Source organism: Dendrobates tinctorius, unplaced genomic scaffold, assembly GCF_039654945.1.
Source record: "Dendrobates tinctorius isolate UK_male_01 unplaced genomic scaffold, ASM3965494v1 ptg000083l, whole genome shotgun sequence".
NCBI classification, from domain to species: Eukaryota; Metazoa; Chordata; class Amphibia; order Anura; family Dendrobatidae; genus Dendrobates; species Dendrobates tinctorius.
In genome coordinates, this window is record NW_027361751.1 from 15,590,201 (window position 1) to 15,608,655 (window position 18,455).

At 46.1% G+C, this 18,455-nt stretch overlaps 1 protein-coding gene across 1 annotated transcript in view; it reads right to left on the reverse strand.

Moving 5' to 3' along the window:
- The window catches only part of AP3B1 (adaptor related protein complex 3 subunit beta 1), a 351,534-nt gene that overhangs the window by 264,574 nt on the left and 68,505 nt on the right, over nucleotides 1-18,455 (reverse strand). The window contains exons 4-6 of the mRNA XM_073584144.1: nucleotides 10,428-10,523; nucleotides 7,915-8,075; nucleotides 7,325-7,391 (exon numbers count right to left, since the gene is read on the reverse strand). Of these exons, the coding sequence (XP_073440245.1) occupies nucleotides 7,325-7,391; nucleotides 7,915-8,075; nucleotides 10,428-10,523 (324 nt within the window). The remainder of the gene's footprint in view (nucleotides 1-7,324; nucleotides 7,392-7,914; nucleotides 8,076-10,427; nucleotides 10,524-18,455) is intronic.

Below are 18,455 nucleotides of genomic sequence, written 5' to 3' on the forward strand. Positions count from 1 at the left end.
GTGGTGGAGACATGCCCCCTTTACGCCCCAACTCCATCCATTTTGGCGAAGCTGGAAGAAACTGGGGTGAGAAAGTCACAAATCACTACATTATTTGTATAACTCATCGCTGGATAAAATGTTACAACTTACGTTATCGCTTTGCTGAATCAGGGCCACAGGCTACATGTTTGGAGTCAGTCTCCTGCACAGACTACAATTCACCAATTTCCTAACTCCATTTCGCAAAATACTGCTCAAACCTAATAAGGAACCTCCACCATACTGCACTGTTGCCTGCTGACAGTAGTTTCCATGTCAAAAGGTATGGCTTTCCTGCATAGCTAAGCGGCTTGGCATTGTTGCCATGTTGAAGGTATGGCTTTTTGGCAGCAATTCTACCATGAAAACCATTTCTGACCAGACTTCTCTAAACAGCAGATGGGTTTAGCTGCCTCCCACTGGTTGCTGCTAGTTCTGAGATTATCATGGATGAACATCCTCATCTGCTGCATTAAGTATCCTCTATGTTACCCATTTCTTGGTGCTTCTTCAAAAGAGCTTGAACATCATATCTTGAAACCTCATTCTGCTTTAAAATCTTTGCCTGAGTGAGACCCTGCTGATTCAGTATAACTACCTTGTGTCTTGTTGCTGTACTCAGTCTTGTCATGGTGTATGACCTGTAACATGAAACGGTCTTCCACAATTTCACCTTTGTAGCAGAGTTTGGCTGTTTCTCACCCAGTTAGTAAGCCTGTGATGCAATCAATTCTGTTTGTTAATGAGTGTGTTTCAACCTACATATTAAGAGTGATGATAGCCATCACCCGCTTGATATAACTGGCTAGTCATACACCTGGATATAATCCAACTAAGTCCCTGATTTTGTGCAAGTGTACCTAGAACAGATGCTAAATTGAAGGCAATGGGCAGTCACATCAAATATTAATTTTATTTAGATTTCCCTCTTGTTCATTAACTTTATTTTAATCAAATTAACAAAATGAAAAGTATTAAGAGGGAATAAGTCATCTGATTCATACAGTCCAAACTGCGGGCAGCACGAATCAGAGCCTGGCTGTATGATGGCAGGAAGGTGAACCTCTATGAAACGCTCCGGCGTTCATAGAATTTTAAGATCTGGCCGGGGACCAAAGCTGGAGATTAGACAAGTCCATCGCCTTTCCCGGCTGACACTTCCCTGCACCGTTCCAGGTGATTATCAAGTCTCCCACTATGTACACAAGAGGAATGGACCCGTCACTCACATCAGGCCGCTCTGGGAAGAACCGGCTGGGAGTGGTGCTGGACTAGTCTAGTCTCCGGTTGGATATTAAAAGGATACTAGAACGTTTCAGAGATAAATATACCACCTGGCTGCAATTGTACGGCCAGACCCTAATTTTTATTCATGCTGACGAAACCACAGGTGCAGAATGAATCAGAGGGACGGGTTCCCTTTAAAACGACTATTTTTGAAAGCATTCTTACTTTGCAGCCATTTTCCCCATACCTACCTAAAACTTTTGCACAGTACAGTGTGTGTCATAATTAGTGATGACAAGCGAATGTGCTAGGATAAGGTGTTATCTGAGCATGCTTGTGTGCAATCCAAGTGTCTTCCGCGCACTCCAAAAGTATGTTCGACTCCCCACGGCTGCATGTCTCACGGCTGTTTGACAGGCACAACACATGCAGGGATTACCTGTGCTCGAAAAAAAAGAAAACATTTTTCAAGCACGCCAAAGACACTCGGTTAGCACAAGAGCATGCTCAGATAACATCTTATCCGAGCACGTTCGTTCATCACTAGTCATAATATAATATATACACACATGATATATTATATATACACTGCTCAAAAAAACAAAGGGAACACTTAAACAGAATATAACTCCAAGTAAATTAAACTTCTGTGAAATCAAACTGTCCACTTAGGAAGCAACACTGATTGACAATCAATTTCACATGCTGTTGTGCAAATGGAATAGACAACAGATGGAAATTATTGGCAAATATCAAGAAACCCTCAATAAAGGAGTGGTTCTGCAGGTGGGGACCACAGACCACATCTCAGTACCAATGCTTTCTGGCTGATGTTTTGGTCACTTTTGAATGTTGTTTGTGCTTTCACACTCGTGGTAGCACGAGACGGACTCTACAACCCACACAAGTGGCTCAGGTAGTGCAGCTCATCCAGGATGGCACATCAATGTGAGCTGTGGCAAGAAGGTTTGCTGTGTCTGTCAGCGTAGTGTCCAGAGGCTGGAGGCACTACCAGGATTCAGGCCAGTACACCAGGAGACGTGGAGGGGGCTGTAGAACGGCAACAACCCAGCAGCAGGTCCACTACCTCCGCCTTTGTGGAAAGAGGAACAGGAGGAGCACTGACAGAGCCCTGCAAAATGACCTCCCGCAGGCCACAAATGTGCATGTGTCTGCACAAGCGGTTAGAAACCGACTCCATAAGGATGGTCTGAGTGCCTGACGTTCACAGATGGGGGTTGTGCTCACAGCCCAACACCGTGCAGGATGCTTGGCAAATTCGTCACTGGCGCCCTGTGCTCTTCAAAAATGAAAGCAGGTTCACACTGAGCACGTGACAGACGTGACAGTCTGGAGACGCCGTGGAGAGCGATCTGCTGCCTGCAACATCCTTCAGCATGACCGGTTTGGCAGTGGGTCAGTAATGGTGTGGGGTGGCATTTCTTTGGACGGCTGCACAGCTCTCCATGTGCTCGCCAGAGGTAGCCTGACTGCCATTAGGTACTGAGATGAGATCCTCAGACCGCTTGTGAGACCATATGCTGGTGCGGTTGGCCCTGGGTTCCTCCTAATGTAGGACAATGCCAGACCTCATGTGGCTTGCGTGTGTCAGCAGTTCCTGCAAGATGAAGGCATTGAAGCTATGGACTGGCCCGCCCATTCCCCAGACCTGAATCCGATCACATCTGGGACATCATGTTGCACCACAGACTGTCCAGGAGTTGGCGGATGCTTTAGTCCACGTCTGGGAGGAGATCCCTCATGACATCATCCGCCGCCTCATCAGGAGCATGCCCAGGCGCTGTAGGGAGGTCATACAGGCACGTGGAGGCCACACACAATACTGAGCAGCATTTCCTTGTCTTGAGGCATCTCCACTGAAGTTGCATCAATCTGTAATTTAATTTTCCACTTTGATTTTGAGGATCATTCCAAATCCAGACCTTCATGGGATATTAGTTTGGATTTACATTGATAATTTTTATGATTTATTGTTCTCAACGCATTCCACTATGTAATGAATAAAGATTTGCAACTGGAATATTTCATTCAGTGATATCCAGGATGTGGGATTTTAGTGTTCCCTTTATTTTTTTGAGTAGTGTATATACATATTACACACATTTGTTAGCATCACTTTATATAACTGCACAATGATAACGTCCGCTCAGCCAACTTCCCTTGCTCTTCTAAAATGAAATCAAAATGTAGATCCCTCCTGCGTAGACACATACGATCATTCCACCTTATCGAGCGTTCAGTATTGCATAAAACACCCTTGAATTAAAACAAAATGATTCACTGGTAACTGAAAAGTAGAAAATATTGCTTGCTAAAAAGCCGCCTGTTCATTTCTATCCCCCTGGTGTCAATAGAGTGGCGTTTGGCACAAGAGGCAGAAAAAAAAAAAAAAAAAAAAGATAAATAAATCACTACGGCAAAAGTAGCAATGAGCTGATCAGATTCGGATGCAGTCTTCCATTTATGTATTTTTTATATTAAAGCAATAACCACGGCTCATTTGTCTTGCAGCAGTTGCCACGCGTTTCTGTGCTGTTGCTATGAACTTGAGCCATTAGCCGTGCTCCAAGGTAAACTACATGAACCATCAACAAAAGTGACACTCAATCTAAGGAGTTCATATTTTCTCCAGATTATCTATGACGCTTGACAAGCTGGTAATGAAAAAAATCACACTAAGCAAATGGATCTTCTAATAACAATAAATTCTCTGGAAAAATATGAGGGGTACAAAACGTTTCCTAGCATCTATTTCGTCATGAATTCTAATTAAAGGAGAGTGGGGAAGGGGGGGATGAAATAAAAAAGGGAAAAAAAAAAAAATGGCAGAGTGCTGGGTCATCACAAGAAGTGCATGGGAAGATGATTGATAATGTGCTGCAAGGTGGCCTATGCCGCAAAGACTCACTTCTCTTAAATTAATGACCCTCCTACCCGCCCTAATCATAGGCCCCAAATGATAGTCCCCTTCTTATTTCAATTTTCCCGAGACATGGAAGATGAAAAAGATCAGCCATTAATCTTCTAATAGCAGTATAATAGATCTATCACAATAAAACATCTGCACAAACAGTTATTTTTTCCATAACAGCGAAGCTCTTGCCGCCCTTAAATCAATAACTTAGGAAAACAGCAGTTTACCTCCGCGCGCCTCGGCTGACAACGTGAGATCTTATTAACGATTTCTAGTGGCGCTGAGGCGGCCATGATGATGGCTGCAGGAGTAGGAGCCAGTGCTGTCTGACCGTGCGGCATGGATTTTCTGGGGTAAGCCGATTTTCAGCAATGGTCTTTTCATTATCCAGCACAATGGGGTACATGCGCAGATAGTGTCACCGCTGCAGACTGTACCGGACAAGCCTGAAACTGGTGCACACATACGAGTACAGGACTATTCGGTCCACGTTATACAAGCGGCTACTGGCGAACTATACGCATCGACGGATAACAAAAAACGGCAGGAGTGCTTTAGAAAACCCTTAAATAGGCATTTCCATAAGTACAGTTCATCACCTGTACAGTTCATCACCTACCCTCAGGGTCATTGATCACTTCTAGAATGAGATGGGTCTGACCTTTTTGACCCCCACTGATGGCCAGAAGAGGACATTTTTGTCCCTGTTAGAATGGAGTAGCAGTGCACAAATGTGACCGCCGCTTTATACATCCCCAACGGGACTGGCGGAGATGGCCTAGTATGGCACTCCGGCAATCCAACAGAGAATGAATGGAGTAGCTGAGCAAGTATGTGACCACGGCTATATTCATCTACTATGGAACTGGCTGAGAAGGCCTGGTGCAGCACTCCAGCAATCCAACACAGAGTGAATGGAGTAGCCGAGCAAATATGTGACCACCGCTCTATTCATCCTCTACGAGACGGCAGAGAAGGCCTAGTGGGACACACCGGCAATCCAACAGAGAATGAATGGAGTAGCCGAGCATATATGTGACTGCCGCTCTATTCATCTTCTTCGGGATCGGCGGAGAAGGCCCGGTGCAGCACTTCAGCAGAGAATGAATGGAGTAGCAGTACATAAATGTGACCACCACTCTTTTCATCTTCTATGGGACTGGTGGTGAAGGGTTAGTGGGACACTCCAACAAAGAATGAATAGAGTAACTGAGCATACATGTGACCGCTGCTCTATTCATCCCCAATGGGACTGGCAGAGATTGCCTAGTGAAGAACTCCAGCAATCCATCAGTGAATGAATGGAGTAGCCAAGCGTAAACGTGACCACCGCTCTATTCATCCTCTATGGTAATGGAAGAGAAGGCTTAGTGCAGCACTCTGGCAATCGAACAGAGAATGAATGGAGTGGCTGAGAATATATGTGACCACCACTCTACTCATCCCTTATGGGACTGGCAGAGAAGGCCTTGTGGGGCACTCTAGCAATCCAACAGAGAATGAATGGAGTAGCCGAGCATATGGGCGACTGCCACTCTATTCATCCCCTATGCGACTGGTAGAGAAGGCCTAGCCAGGCACTCCAGGAATCCAACAGAGAATGAATGCAGTAGCCGAGCATATATGTGTGACCACCGCTCTATTCATCCCCTATGAGATAAAAGTACCCTTCATTCTATACGCTCTGTGAAAACGTTCTCTCCTGTAAAGGCCCCGTCACACATAAAGATGCACCAGCGATCCCGACAACGATACGACCTTGTCAGGATCGCTGGTGCATTGCTACATGATCACTGGTGAGCTGTCGAACAGGCAGCTTCACCAGCGATCAGCACCAGCGAGGACGCTGGTATACAAGGTACACATCGGGTAACTAAGTGACGCGCGCCGCTTAGTAACCCGATATTTACCTTAGAGACCAGCTCCCAGCGCCTGCTTAGAGCGCTGGGAGCCTCGCTGATCGTTGGCTCCCGCCGCCACATGCAGCGATGCGCGCTGGCCAGTGGGAGACCAGCGATTGAGCACGATCAGCGATACCCGGCAGGGGGGCCGGTCGCTTATCCCCGTCACAAAATCAGCACCGCTGTGGGTGACGGGGCCTTAAGTGTGCTTTCACACTGCGCTTTGGCCTACGTTCATTGGCCACCGCGGGGCATACGTCCAGGTGTATGTGCAGAGCGGGCCATTGAATGTAATGGTGCCGTAGAGGTCAATGTGCGCTCGGTCGTGCATCATTTCTGGGCGTATACACCTAATAGAAGAGGACAATCAGAAGTAGAAGACTGCATTTGAGTGTCCGCCTCCATTATGCGCATACACCCGAAAACGATGCATGTTGACTCCGTCTGCACTATTATAGTATATGTCCCTATTGACACACACTCACGTTACCCGTTTTATGGGGGATTAGGACGTAAGCCCCAACGGGACGCACGAATGTAGCACAAAGCACAGTGTGAAAGCAAGTTAAGGCATCTGAGTGTTGCTTTTAAGGGCCTGTCACACTAAGAGATATCGCTAGCAATATCGCTATAACTTGTGACGTTATAGCGATATTGCTAGCGATATCGCTATGTCTGATACTTACCTACGACCCGCTCCCCCGCTGCTTATCGCTGATCGCGCGAGAACAGGCTGGACTGTTTCTCGTCGTCAGCTTCCTGCGGCGCTTCCTGCTGTGACGACGAGCGACGCGTGGAGCCGGGCGGGAGGACGCAGGATCGCCTGGTGTGACAGGTAAGTAACGATCCCCGTCCCCAGTGATGTCGCTAGTGAGATCTGCCTGTGTGGCAGCTCACTAGCGACCACTTAGCGATGTACCAGCGATCCTGACAGCGTCATATCGCTGGTGCATCGCTAAGTGTGACAGTACCTTAAGAGGCAGCAGCCAAAGCTACAAAAAAAAAAAAAAACACACATAATGAACAAGACCCATAAAGAACATAGTATGCTCGTTGATGGTTTACAATTAATAGCAGTTAATCTCTATGGAAAATGCTAAAGTAAAAAAAAACAACAACACTAGTTATAAAGGACACTGGATTATAAAACCGCTGATGATTAAGCCAATGTTGGCCAAAGGCAGCGCTTCTCTTGATCCCCTTCAGATCAAACAATGCAGCACCCCATGTGAGATCTCACCGTGCTTTTATCTTTCAGAAGTTTCTCGATGATCTCGATAAGCATGTCCTTCTGCTCTGGATCAAGGCTATTAAAGAAGAAGAAATAAAGTTGATTGTTAGATAATTTTGCAAGTACACCTCTCTAGTTTTAGGGCAATCTCGCTTACATTTCTAATTTACCCCCTGTGGCATACTGAATGTGCCGCACATTAAAGTGGCCTTCCTAAACTTTAACGGTAATACAACTTTTCCAGAGGGCTGGATGACACATAGCTGGTGACCAGCGGTGTGAACAGCTGGGTGGCGTGTTCACACTCTCACACATGGCTACTTTCAGAGAATATCTGAGGACTGGAGTAAAATGTGGAACTAAGGAGGTAAAGCAGCGACCCGCTTAGGTCTCAATTACTGCACATCACTGGGAGGTTCAGGAATTATTGCCCCATTACTTGTGTAACAAGAACTCATTCAACATTGCGATGGTTAAACAAAAAAAAAAAACAAACATGCAGACAAAGAAGTGACGATGGTTAGTGAAAAGGACAAAGCTGTGAGGCGGGATTGAAGTGGCCGAGTGTCATACTGAGCCATATATTGGAGCCATCTTACCTGTAAAGCTTCTGGATAGCGTGGGCGGCCGTCTTCCGCACATAAGGAGACAAGTCCGCTGCGGCTTCTTTTATAGCCAGCATCATTATAGGGACAATAATCGGCACACGGATACTCGATAAGACCCGCAACGCACTGGCACGTATAAGTTGGTTAGGATCCTGAAATGAGACAATACCTTCAGCAGATACATCATACGAGGCATAGCTCCCATAGCACTAGAAACAGCCATTTCCACATTGTTCATGCAGCTCCAACATATTCCGCAGCGCAGTACTGAGATCATCACTGCTCACATCAGTCCCTGTTCACACTAGGGGTCCCAATCTCACTTCCCCTGTGACATACAAGGTCCAATTTCAAATGAAGACCATGAATGGGGTTGTCACATAAACACCAATTATCACTTATCCACAGGATAACTAAAAGCATGATCAATCAGCAAAGCTGACCACGATCGCAGGGGTGCGTTGTCCCCTGGGGATTGCATGTGATCACCCCTTTATTCCCTTCTGAGTCTATACGAGTGCACATTTCTGCTTGTGATCGGTGCACAGCCATAAATCATTAGCCACCTACCGTATTCTGAAAGAAACACAGGGGAACAGTCAATCCCAATGCTGACGCCCCCGTCACAGCAGGGCACCTACCACCATACTCACGCAATCAGGTGCACTTCTTTCTACAAATCACATCTCTACTAGTCGGCTGTGCGTCTACATAAGACACTAGCTTCCAGAATTTAGAACTTTTCCTCAGGAATCAGGTGGCAGTCGATGACAGCTTCCTCTTTCTGCCACGTCCAGGTGATGTAGTCGGTGTGTTCTTTTAAACGGAACCTGTCAGCAGGTTTTTGCTGTGTAATCTGAGATCAGCCTGACGAACGGACAGAGACCCTGATTCCAGCAATGAGTCACTTACTGGGCTGCATGGTGCAGTTTGCATAGAATCCCTGTTTTCTCTGTGGTAGATGTAGCAGTGCTCTGAATACTAAGCTCTGTATAACCCCGTCCACTCATCTGACTGGCAGCATCCTGTGCACAATGTGCATTGTCAGCAAGATGCCAATTGGGCGGGGGCGGGTTTACAGATTAGCCCGACTTGTGACACCAGGTGAGCTAGTGATAATCCCCTGCTGATAAAACACTGATTGTATTAAAACTACAGCACACAAGCCTAATATGGCACATCTCTGGAATCAGGCTCTCTGCCCCTAAATTAAGCTCCACTAAGATAAAAAAAAAAACAAAAACCTGCTAACGGATTCCCTTTCATTTTGAACTTAAGGTGCTGCTTCTCTCGGAACGCTCACTGCTTTTGTATCCTTTTCTTTGTTCAAGGCAATGACCCTTTTTTTTTTGGGTCGGTCTCTTGACAACCCAAGAATATTAGTCACCTGGAAACAGTTGTCTATGAGGAATTGGGATGCTAGAAGCTGGTGTTCGGCCACGCATCACATCTACAGCAGGTTATAACAGCCAAAAATGCTCCACAAGTACCTAAGTGCTAAGTGAACTACAGATGCTTGTCATGGAGGGGTGAATAATTCTGAGACTGCGGTAGTCAGTAAATGTAGAATTTAGGGAGGCAACATGTTATATTAGTGGTGTTGAGATTTTTAAAAAATTGCCATGGGGGGGGGGTGGAATAAATACGATAGAACTGTAAATATTCACCCTCACGCACCCGGCCTGGCTGCGGGCACAGACTGGAATGGTGGCACACAGAACCAACGTGCCTTCCCAAAACAGTATTGTAGGAACTCTGTGCAGAACAGCTCCGCAAATGAATGTCAAATATGTTTGTGGGGACACACTAAAAATTGCAATATTTTTTTTTTTTTTTTTTTTTTTTGTTAAAGGGTTCACTTTCTACAAAATTAAGCCAGCAATGCAATGAGCCGTTCCCACTCCTGGCATCTGAGATGATTTTTCAGGGGGAAAGTTGAAAACTTGTACCATTACATGGCAGCCATTCAGCTGAAAAGCGGCTCACGTAACACAAGTATGGCTTAGAATTACGGGCGGCACGGTGGCTCAGTGGGTAGCACTGTTGCTTTGCAGCTCTGGGATCCTGGGCTGAAATCCCACCAAAGACGACATCTGCAGAGAGTTTGTATGTTCTCCCCATGTTTGTGTGGCTTTCCTCCGGGTTCTCCTGTTTCCTCCCACATTCCACAGACATAATGATATATCTATACTTAAACTGTGAGCCCCAATGGGGACAGCGATGATAACGTGTGTCAAGTGCTATAGAAATAACTGCGCTATATAACATATTAACTCTGCTGGAACAGTAGCCACTTGAACACTCTATTCTGGCTAATTCAGCATATTCACACGGGTTGCTTTTCTTTGACAAGGTCATTTAAGAAATATTAAACATTTCCCCCTCTAATCCCCAAGCTATCAGCAGCAGATCGAGCTCACTGAATCATGTCCGCTTGCACAACTTTTGTGATTATTTTTTTCTCATTTCAACTTTTCTGGACCCTGCAGAAAGCAAAAACTTACTTTTAAACCCCGCTGAAATGTGGCGATAGATAAGAGTGCCAAGTCTTGCTGTTCCTCTGCGTATCGTACCAGGTAAACGTACACCAGCTTCTTTATCTGGAAAACATAGTATAAATATTAAATTAAATGGTATGGGGGGGGGGAAGCGACACACTGGAGCATGAAGCAACACGTATCACAAGACGAGCTCTGGGGGGGTAAAAAAAAAAAAAAAAAGCAAAGTTGATTTGTTGAATGGTATAAAAAGGAAAACAGACGAGGTCCATCTGCAATAAGCGGGGCTGGAGTCGTCCTGCTCGGTGTGATCGACGTGTCGGCGCGGTACATTTTCAAACTTTTGGCTTAACGAAATAAAATTATATACTCTCGGTCTCCAGAGAGGCATTTTTGTGGCTGCTGGGGCAAAAGACATAATATTAAATCACAGAAGGTTGCAAAATACAACACTTGTCCTTGTTCTGCTTCAGATTAGAGCAAATCAATACTGACCACAAGAGGCCTGAGCGCGGAGCGGAGCAGGTTGCTGAGAATGGCTCCTTTCCTTGAAACCACTCTGTGCCCAGATAAGGGAGCGCTTGGAGATGCGTGACTACTCCGCTCTCTCCGCACTTACTGCCATTCAATGCTACTACGTGCCCGACTGTGAAACTAATCACGGCGGGGCCACATTAGTCCTGGGGAACACAGGAAGGTCTGTTTAATTAGTTTATCAATGCTGGAACATCAAACTTCATGACATATCGACTAAACCTTTGATTTTGGTCTGTACCTCCAGCACAGGGTCACCCCGCATCCTTTGTCATCTGCTAACATCTGGTACTTCTCCCAACAAAGCCTAAGGTAGCTGGGGTTTGCTAAAAAAGAAATTCACAGGACGGCATTTTGGAAGCAGAACTCAAATCATTTAGGAGATGGAATGTGCTCGAATGATTTTAGCTATGATTTGGCATTTCTGCTTATGATTAAAGAAACAGATGTTGATATATTTCCTGCAAATATAAAAGAAGTGATCGGCGAGCGCAAGGACATATTAGCGCTCTCTAATGCTCAGAGATCGGGGGCTCCTGATGGCTCCTGTGTGGTTAACATCTGATGGCACAAACTCACCCCATCACAATCTAGAAGTGACATTAGTCAGACCTGTGGCTGGGAACACATGGAACTAAATTGCACTGGCATCCCATTGAGCAGAGCCAAAACTTACAAGGTTTATAAGCCATTCAGAGATTTTGGAAAGGAGTGTGACAGTGCTACAAACTTTTGGGAGCCATTGACGTTTGACCAGGGCTAAAGAAGATCTGTCTGCTTTCCTAACACCTATGTTTTAGTATTTTATTTATTTTACTCGCTTATATATTTTACTTATATAGCATCATTAATTATACAGCTGAGCCGGTAAGTCACTTCTCATTGACAAGCAGTGAGGCGGGTATAGCAAGGAAGGAGTCCGAGGTCAAGTGCCAGGAGAGTACATAAAAGACAAAAGGGATAAGACAAACGAATAGTCACAAGCAAAGTCCAGGGTCAGGCAACAAAGGTCAGAGTATGTCAAAGACAAAAGGAGCTTGACCCTTCACAATGTCTTATTGTGAACACCGATTTGACAATGTTCCTCTACTGCAGTGTTCCCCAACTCCAGTCCTCAAGAGCCACCAACAGGTCAGGGTTTAAGGATTTCCTTAGTATCACCCAGGTGGTGAATTATTGCCTGTGCAGGTGAGCAGATCTCACCTGTGCAGTTTTAAGGGAAATCCTGAAAACATGCCCTGTTGGTGGCTCTTGAGGACTGGAGTTGGGGAACATTGCTCTACAGGAAAACACCCAAGGGAAATGGTAACACCCAATTGCCAATTTATTAATAAGATTTCCAAAAAACACAGTATTTACCGAATGGACATTAGAGCTTACAGATCCTCTTCAATAAATGCTCCATATTAGATAACATGTAAAGGGGTTTGCATTTTACCATACAATGTACAGAAAAATAAAAATTCCAAGAGGGATGTAATGGTGAAAAATGGAACTTGTACATTATTTTTGAGGCCTGTTTTTATATTGTTCATTGTGCAGTAAAAAAATAAAATTACCTGGAAACATAAGGCCTCTTTCACACTTCAGTTTTTTACAATCAGTCACAATCCGCCAGGTTTTGAAAAAAACGGATCCGCAATTTTCTTTTGAGGATCCGTTTTTTTCCCCATTGACTTCCATTATTGGCGGATTGTGACGGACTGCCGTCCGTTGCATCCGTTTTTTTTGCGGATTCTCTCTCTCGCTCTCTCCTTTTCCAGGCTGCGATTCCTTTAAAATACTTCATTTGTCGGATCCGTCAAAAAAACGGACGGGTGGCATCCGTTGTCATCAGTACTAAAACGGATCCGCCATCCGTCCTTTTGGCGGATTTTGACTGACGCAAAAAACTGAAGTGTAAAAGAGGCCTTAGGAACAGGTTTGTGCTTCGGGGTGGCGTGTGGGCAGGTCTTTCATTGGTTTTTCTGCTCTAGAGCAGGAAGATAAGACTCTGCCTACAGTCCTGCCCCGGAGCACGGGCATCTCATTACCTGAAAACTTATTATTATTATTATTATTTATTGTTATAGCGCCATTTATTCCATGGCGCTTTACATGTGAGGGGGGTATACATAAAAACAAGTACAATAATCTTAAACAATACAAGTCATAACTGGTACAGGAGGAGAGAGGACCCTGCCCGCGAGGGCTCACAATCTTCAAGGGATGGGTGATAATACAGTAGGCGAGGGTAGAGCTGGTCGTGCAGCGGTTTGGTCGATCGGTGGTTACTGCAGGTTATAGGCTTGTCGGAAGAGGTGGGTCTTCAGGCTCTTTTTGAAGGTTTCGATGGTAGGTGAGAGTCTGATATGTTGTGGTAGAGAGTTCCAGAGTAGGGGTGATGCGCGAGAGAAATCTTGTATGCGATTGTGGGAAGAGGAGATAAGAGGGGAGTAGAGAAGGAGATCTTGTGAGGATCGGAGGTTGCGTGCAGGAAAGTACCGGGAGACGAGGTCACAGATGTATGGAGGAGACAAGTTGTGGATGGCTTTGTATGTCATGGTTAGGGTTTTGTAATGGAGTCTCTGGGCAATTGGGAGCCAGTGAAGGGATTGACAGAGGGGAGAAGCTGGGGAATAGCGGGGGGACAGGTGGATTAGCCGGGCAGCAGAGTTTAGAATAGATTGGAGGGGTGCGAGAGTGTTTGAGGGGAGGCCGCAGAGCATGAGGTTGCAGTAGTCAAGGCGAGAGATGATGAGGGCATGGACTAGGGTTTTTGCAGATTCTTGGGTGAGGAATGAACGGATGCGTGAAATATTTTTGAGTTGAAGTCGGCAGGAAGTGGAAAGGGTTTGGATATGTGGTTTGAAGGAGAGATCAGCATCAAGGATTACTCCGAGGCAGCGAGCTTGTGGGACTGGGGAGAGTGGGCAGTCATTTACTGTAATTGATAGGTTCGTAGGGGGGGTCACGTGAGATGGGGGAAAGATGATGAATTCTGTTTTGTCCATGTTGAGTTTCAGATATCTAGTGGAGAAGAAGGATGAAATAGTGGACAGACATTGAGGGATTCTGGTTAGTAGGGAGGTGATATCTGGTCCAGAGATGTAGATCTGTGTGTCATCAGCATAAAGATGATACTGAAAGCCATGAGATTCTATGAGCTGTCCCAGGCCAAAGGTGTAAATAGAGAACAGCAGGGGCCCTAGGACTGAACCTTGTGGGACTCCGACAGATAGGGGGCGAGGTGAGGAGGTGGTGTGTGAGTGGGAGACGCTGAATGTCCGGTCTGTTAGGTATGATGAGATCCAGGAGAGGGCCAAGTCTGTGATGCCGAGGGATGAGAGGGTCTGTAATAATAGGGAATGGTCCACTGTGTCAAAGGCAGCCGACAGGTCCAGGAGGAGGAGGACAGAGTAGTGTCGCTTGCTCTTGGCAGTTAAGAGGTCATTGGTGACCTTAGTAAGGGCAGTTTCAGTGGAGTGGTGTGACCGGAAGCCAGATTGTAAGCGGTCGAAGAGGGAGCAAGAAGAGAGATGGGAGGACAGTTCAAGGTAGACGTGTTGTTCCAGTAGCTTGGAGGCGTATGGGAGAAGTGATATAGGGCGATAGCTAGATGCAGAGGATGGGTCAAGAGAGGGCTTTTTGAGGATAGGTGTGATGGAGGCATGTTTAAAGCTTGAGGGGAAAACACCAGTTGTTAGTGATAGGTTGAAGAGATGGGTTAGGGTTGGGATGAAGACTGTGGTGAGGTTTGGGATGAAGTGGGATGGGATCGGGTCGAGTGCACAGGTGGTGAGATGTGATCTTGAGAGTAGAGTGGAGAGTCGATCTTCTGTAATGGTGGAGAAGTTGGTTTTGAAGGTGGAGGGCTGGGAAGTCGGGAGGAAGGGCTCTGGGGGTTGTTGACCAAAACTGTCACTGATGTTATCAATTTTCTGCTTGAAAAATGAGGCAAAGTCTTCAGCTGAGATGAGTGGGGAGGGAGGAGGTGCTGGGGGGCGGAGGAGAGAATTGAAGGTGTTGAATAACTGTTTAGGGTTGTGAGACAGGGAGGATATGAGAGATGAGAAGTAGGTTTGTTTAGCTGTGGCGAGTGTGGTCTTGAAAGTAGTGAGGGACTGTTTGAATGCGATGAAATGCTCGTTGGAGTGGGATCTTTTCCATCTGCGCTCAGCAGCCCTGGAAGCTCGCCTCAGCTCTTTGGTCAGGCTGGTGTGCCAGGGCTGTCTGTTGATTTTGCGAGTTTTGGTATGTGTAAGTGGGGCAGCGGATTCCAAAGCTACAGCTATTGTGGTGTTATATAGAGCGGCAGCGTCATCCGCATTGTGTAAGGAACTTATATCTGTAAGAGGGAGGAGGGATTCGGAGAATGAGTGTAGGTCAAGGTGTTTAAGATTCCTGCGAGGGTGTGAAAGTTTGTGGGGTGGGGATTGTAGACATGGAGTGAAGAGGGAAGAGAATGTGAGCAGGTTGTGGTCAGAGAGAGGAAGAGGTGAGTTAGAGAGGTTAGATAGGGAGCAGAGGAGGGTGAAGATGAGGTCCAGTGTGTGGCCATCTTTGTGGGTGGCTGTAGAAGACCATTGAGTGAGGCCGAAGGAGGAAGTGAGAGATAGAAGTTTAGTGGCAGCTGAGAGGGAAGTGTCAATGGGGATGTTGAAGTCGCCCATGATGATAGTAGGGATGTCCGCGGAAAGGAAATGAAGTAACCAGGTGGTGAAGTGGTCAAAGAAGGTGGTGGCTGGCCCTGGGGGGCGGTAGATGACAGCCAGTTGGAGGTTGGAGGGGGAGTAGATGCGCACAGAGTGCACCTCAAAGGAAGGGAGGGTAACAGAGGGTGGCAGTGGGATTGGGGTGAAGGAGCAGGTATCTGACAGGAGAAAACCAACTCCTCCACCATGTTTGCTGCTGGAGCGGGGGGTGTGAGAAAGGTGGAAGCCGCCATACGAAAGTGCAGCAGGAGAGGCTGTGTCAGAAGGGGTGAGCCAGGTTTCGGTGATGGCGAGGAAGGAGAGTTTGGTAGTAACAAAAAGATCATGGATGTAGGAAAGCTTGTTGCAGACAGAGCGAGCGTTCCACAGAGCTCCTGTTAGTGGGACTGGGGAAGCGGGGGCTGGGTGAATGGGTATAAGGTTGGAGAGGTTACGGAAGGTTGTGATAGAGCGTGGATGGGAGGTAGAAATGACTGTGGGAATGTGGTGAGGAGGACCAGGATTTGGAGAGATATCACCAGCAGTGAGAAGGAGCAGAGAAAGTGTTAGCAGGTGGGAGCAGGAGAGGGCATGAGGGGGCTGTCTGTGTTTGGAGACAGAGGATTGTATGTTAAGGAACAGTTTTGAGGCGGAGGTGAGGTGGATGGGGAGGATTGAAGAAGAGATGAACAGTTCCTTACTAGGAGTAGGGATTAGGGGAATTAGCAGAAAGTGAAGGATTATTGGGGTGAAAGTGAAAACAAACAGAAACATTGTTTACAGTGACTGTGTCCAGTTACCTTCAGTTCCCTTCTGGTTCAATTCTGGTTTTAATTCTTAAATTAATCTTCACACTTCTAGCACACACTTATAGCAATCACAATGCAGACTGAAGTCTATCTAGACTGAACTTATCTAAAGGGCCCTTCACACGTAGCGATATCGCTAGCAATATCGCTAAAGCGTCACCGATTTTGTGACGCAGCAGCAATATTGATAGCGATATTGCTAGCGATATCGCTACATGTGACACTTACCTCCGACCGGCTCCCCCGCTGGCTATTGCTGATCGCGCAAGAACGTCCTGGGCCTTTTCTCGTCAGCGGCTTCCTGCTGGCGCCGACGAGCGACGCGTGGACGTCTTCAACGCCGCGTCTGACAGGCAAGTAACGACCGCTGCTACGTCGCTGGTGAGATCTGCCTGTTTGGCAGCCCACTACCGATCATTTAGCGATGCACCAGCGATCCTGACCGGGTTGTATCGTTGTCGGGATCGCTGTTGCATCGCTAAATGTAACGGGACCCTAACACTGATTACACAAGAACCACAAGATGGATTTTTTCACCCCAGGTATCATTTTAATGAGTTTATCACTGAGAACTGACAGTATCTGTAGTTTACTGAGAACAATGCTGCTGACAAGTTCACTTTGGTTAAGTGGTTAAAAACAAAATTAGTTTGTGTTGCTATCTTCTCAGACCTTTTGATATGTATGAGGGCTTGTTTTTTAGTATGGCGGGGTGATGTTTTCATTGGTACTATTTTGGGGTAGATAGCACATTTTGTTCATATTGCATTTTTTGCGGGTGGAGTTGCAGCAGAAATGTGCCTATAGACAAGCGGGAGCTTGGTGGGCAGTTAAAAGAGGGGAGGATATTTTTTTAAAGATAATTTTAGGGCATTTGCAGGTCTTTTAACAAAAAAAAAAAAAAGAAAGAGTACAGTTACATAACGATGCTCATTTTTTTTTATTAAGAGTCACCAGTCTCAGGGAACGAAATAAAAAGGAAAAGGGAGAGGGAGAGGGAAAATGTACGGTAATTACAAATTCATAAATATCTTTCATTAGAAAATAACATTGCTATTATCTGGGAAGTTAATCATTACAGAACATTAAAATGGCTGCCTTCTTGTTACACTTTACAAATACCTTTCCTAGAATGTTAATAGGACCGGTGCCTATAGGCTTGTGCAGTAGGAGTAGGAGGCTTCTCCCTTTTCCCTTCATTTATTCTAATATGTGCCACTTGTGGATATTTTCATCTAATACTGGAGAGATCAGGGGTGCTGAAGGAAGAAGAGGCTGCTCACACTGCTGTCCTCCTTATCTGACCTAATACTGGAGAGATCAGGGGTGCTAAAGTAAGAAGAGGCTGCTCACATTGCTGTCCTCCTTATCTGACCTAATACTGGAGAGATCAGGAGTGCTGAAGTAAGAGGCTGCTCACACTGCTGTCCTCCTTATCTGACCTAATACTGGAGAGATCAGGAGTGCTGAAGTAAGAAGAGGCATCTCACACTGCTGTCCTCCTTATCTGACCTAATACTGGAGAGATCAGGAGTGCTGAAGTAAGAAGAGGCTGCTCACACTGCTGTCCTCCTTATCTGATCTAATTCTGGAGGGATAAGGGGTGCTGAGGTAAGAAGAGGCGGCTCACACTGCTGTCCACCCACCTGTCTATCTGATCTAATACTGGAGATATCAGGGGTGCTGAAGTAAAAAATAGGCAGCTCACACTGCTGTCCTCTTAAAAAGAGGGTGCTCACACTACTGTACACCCTGTCTGTATAATTCAATACTGGAGATCCCAGGGATACTGAGGTAATAAGAGGCTTCTCACATAGCTGTTAACCTGCCAAGGAAAAAAGAAAGGGGTCCAAATGACTTGTGGGCAGAAATCAAAAGAACCATCACTGAATCTGTTCAACCCCTTCACAACATATGACGTAAATTTGCATCATATGTCGTGTCCCTGACTTTCAGCATGCCTGTGACGTGACCACGAGGCGCCAAAGGGATGCCATTACAGATGGAGGTCTGCTGAA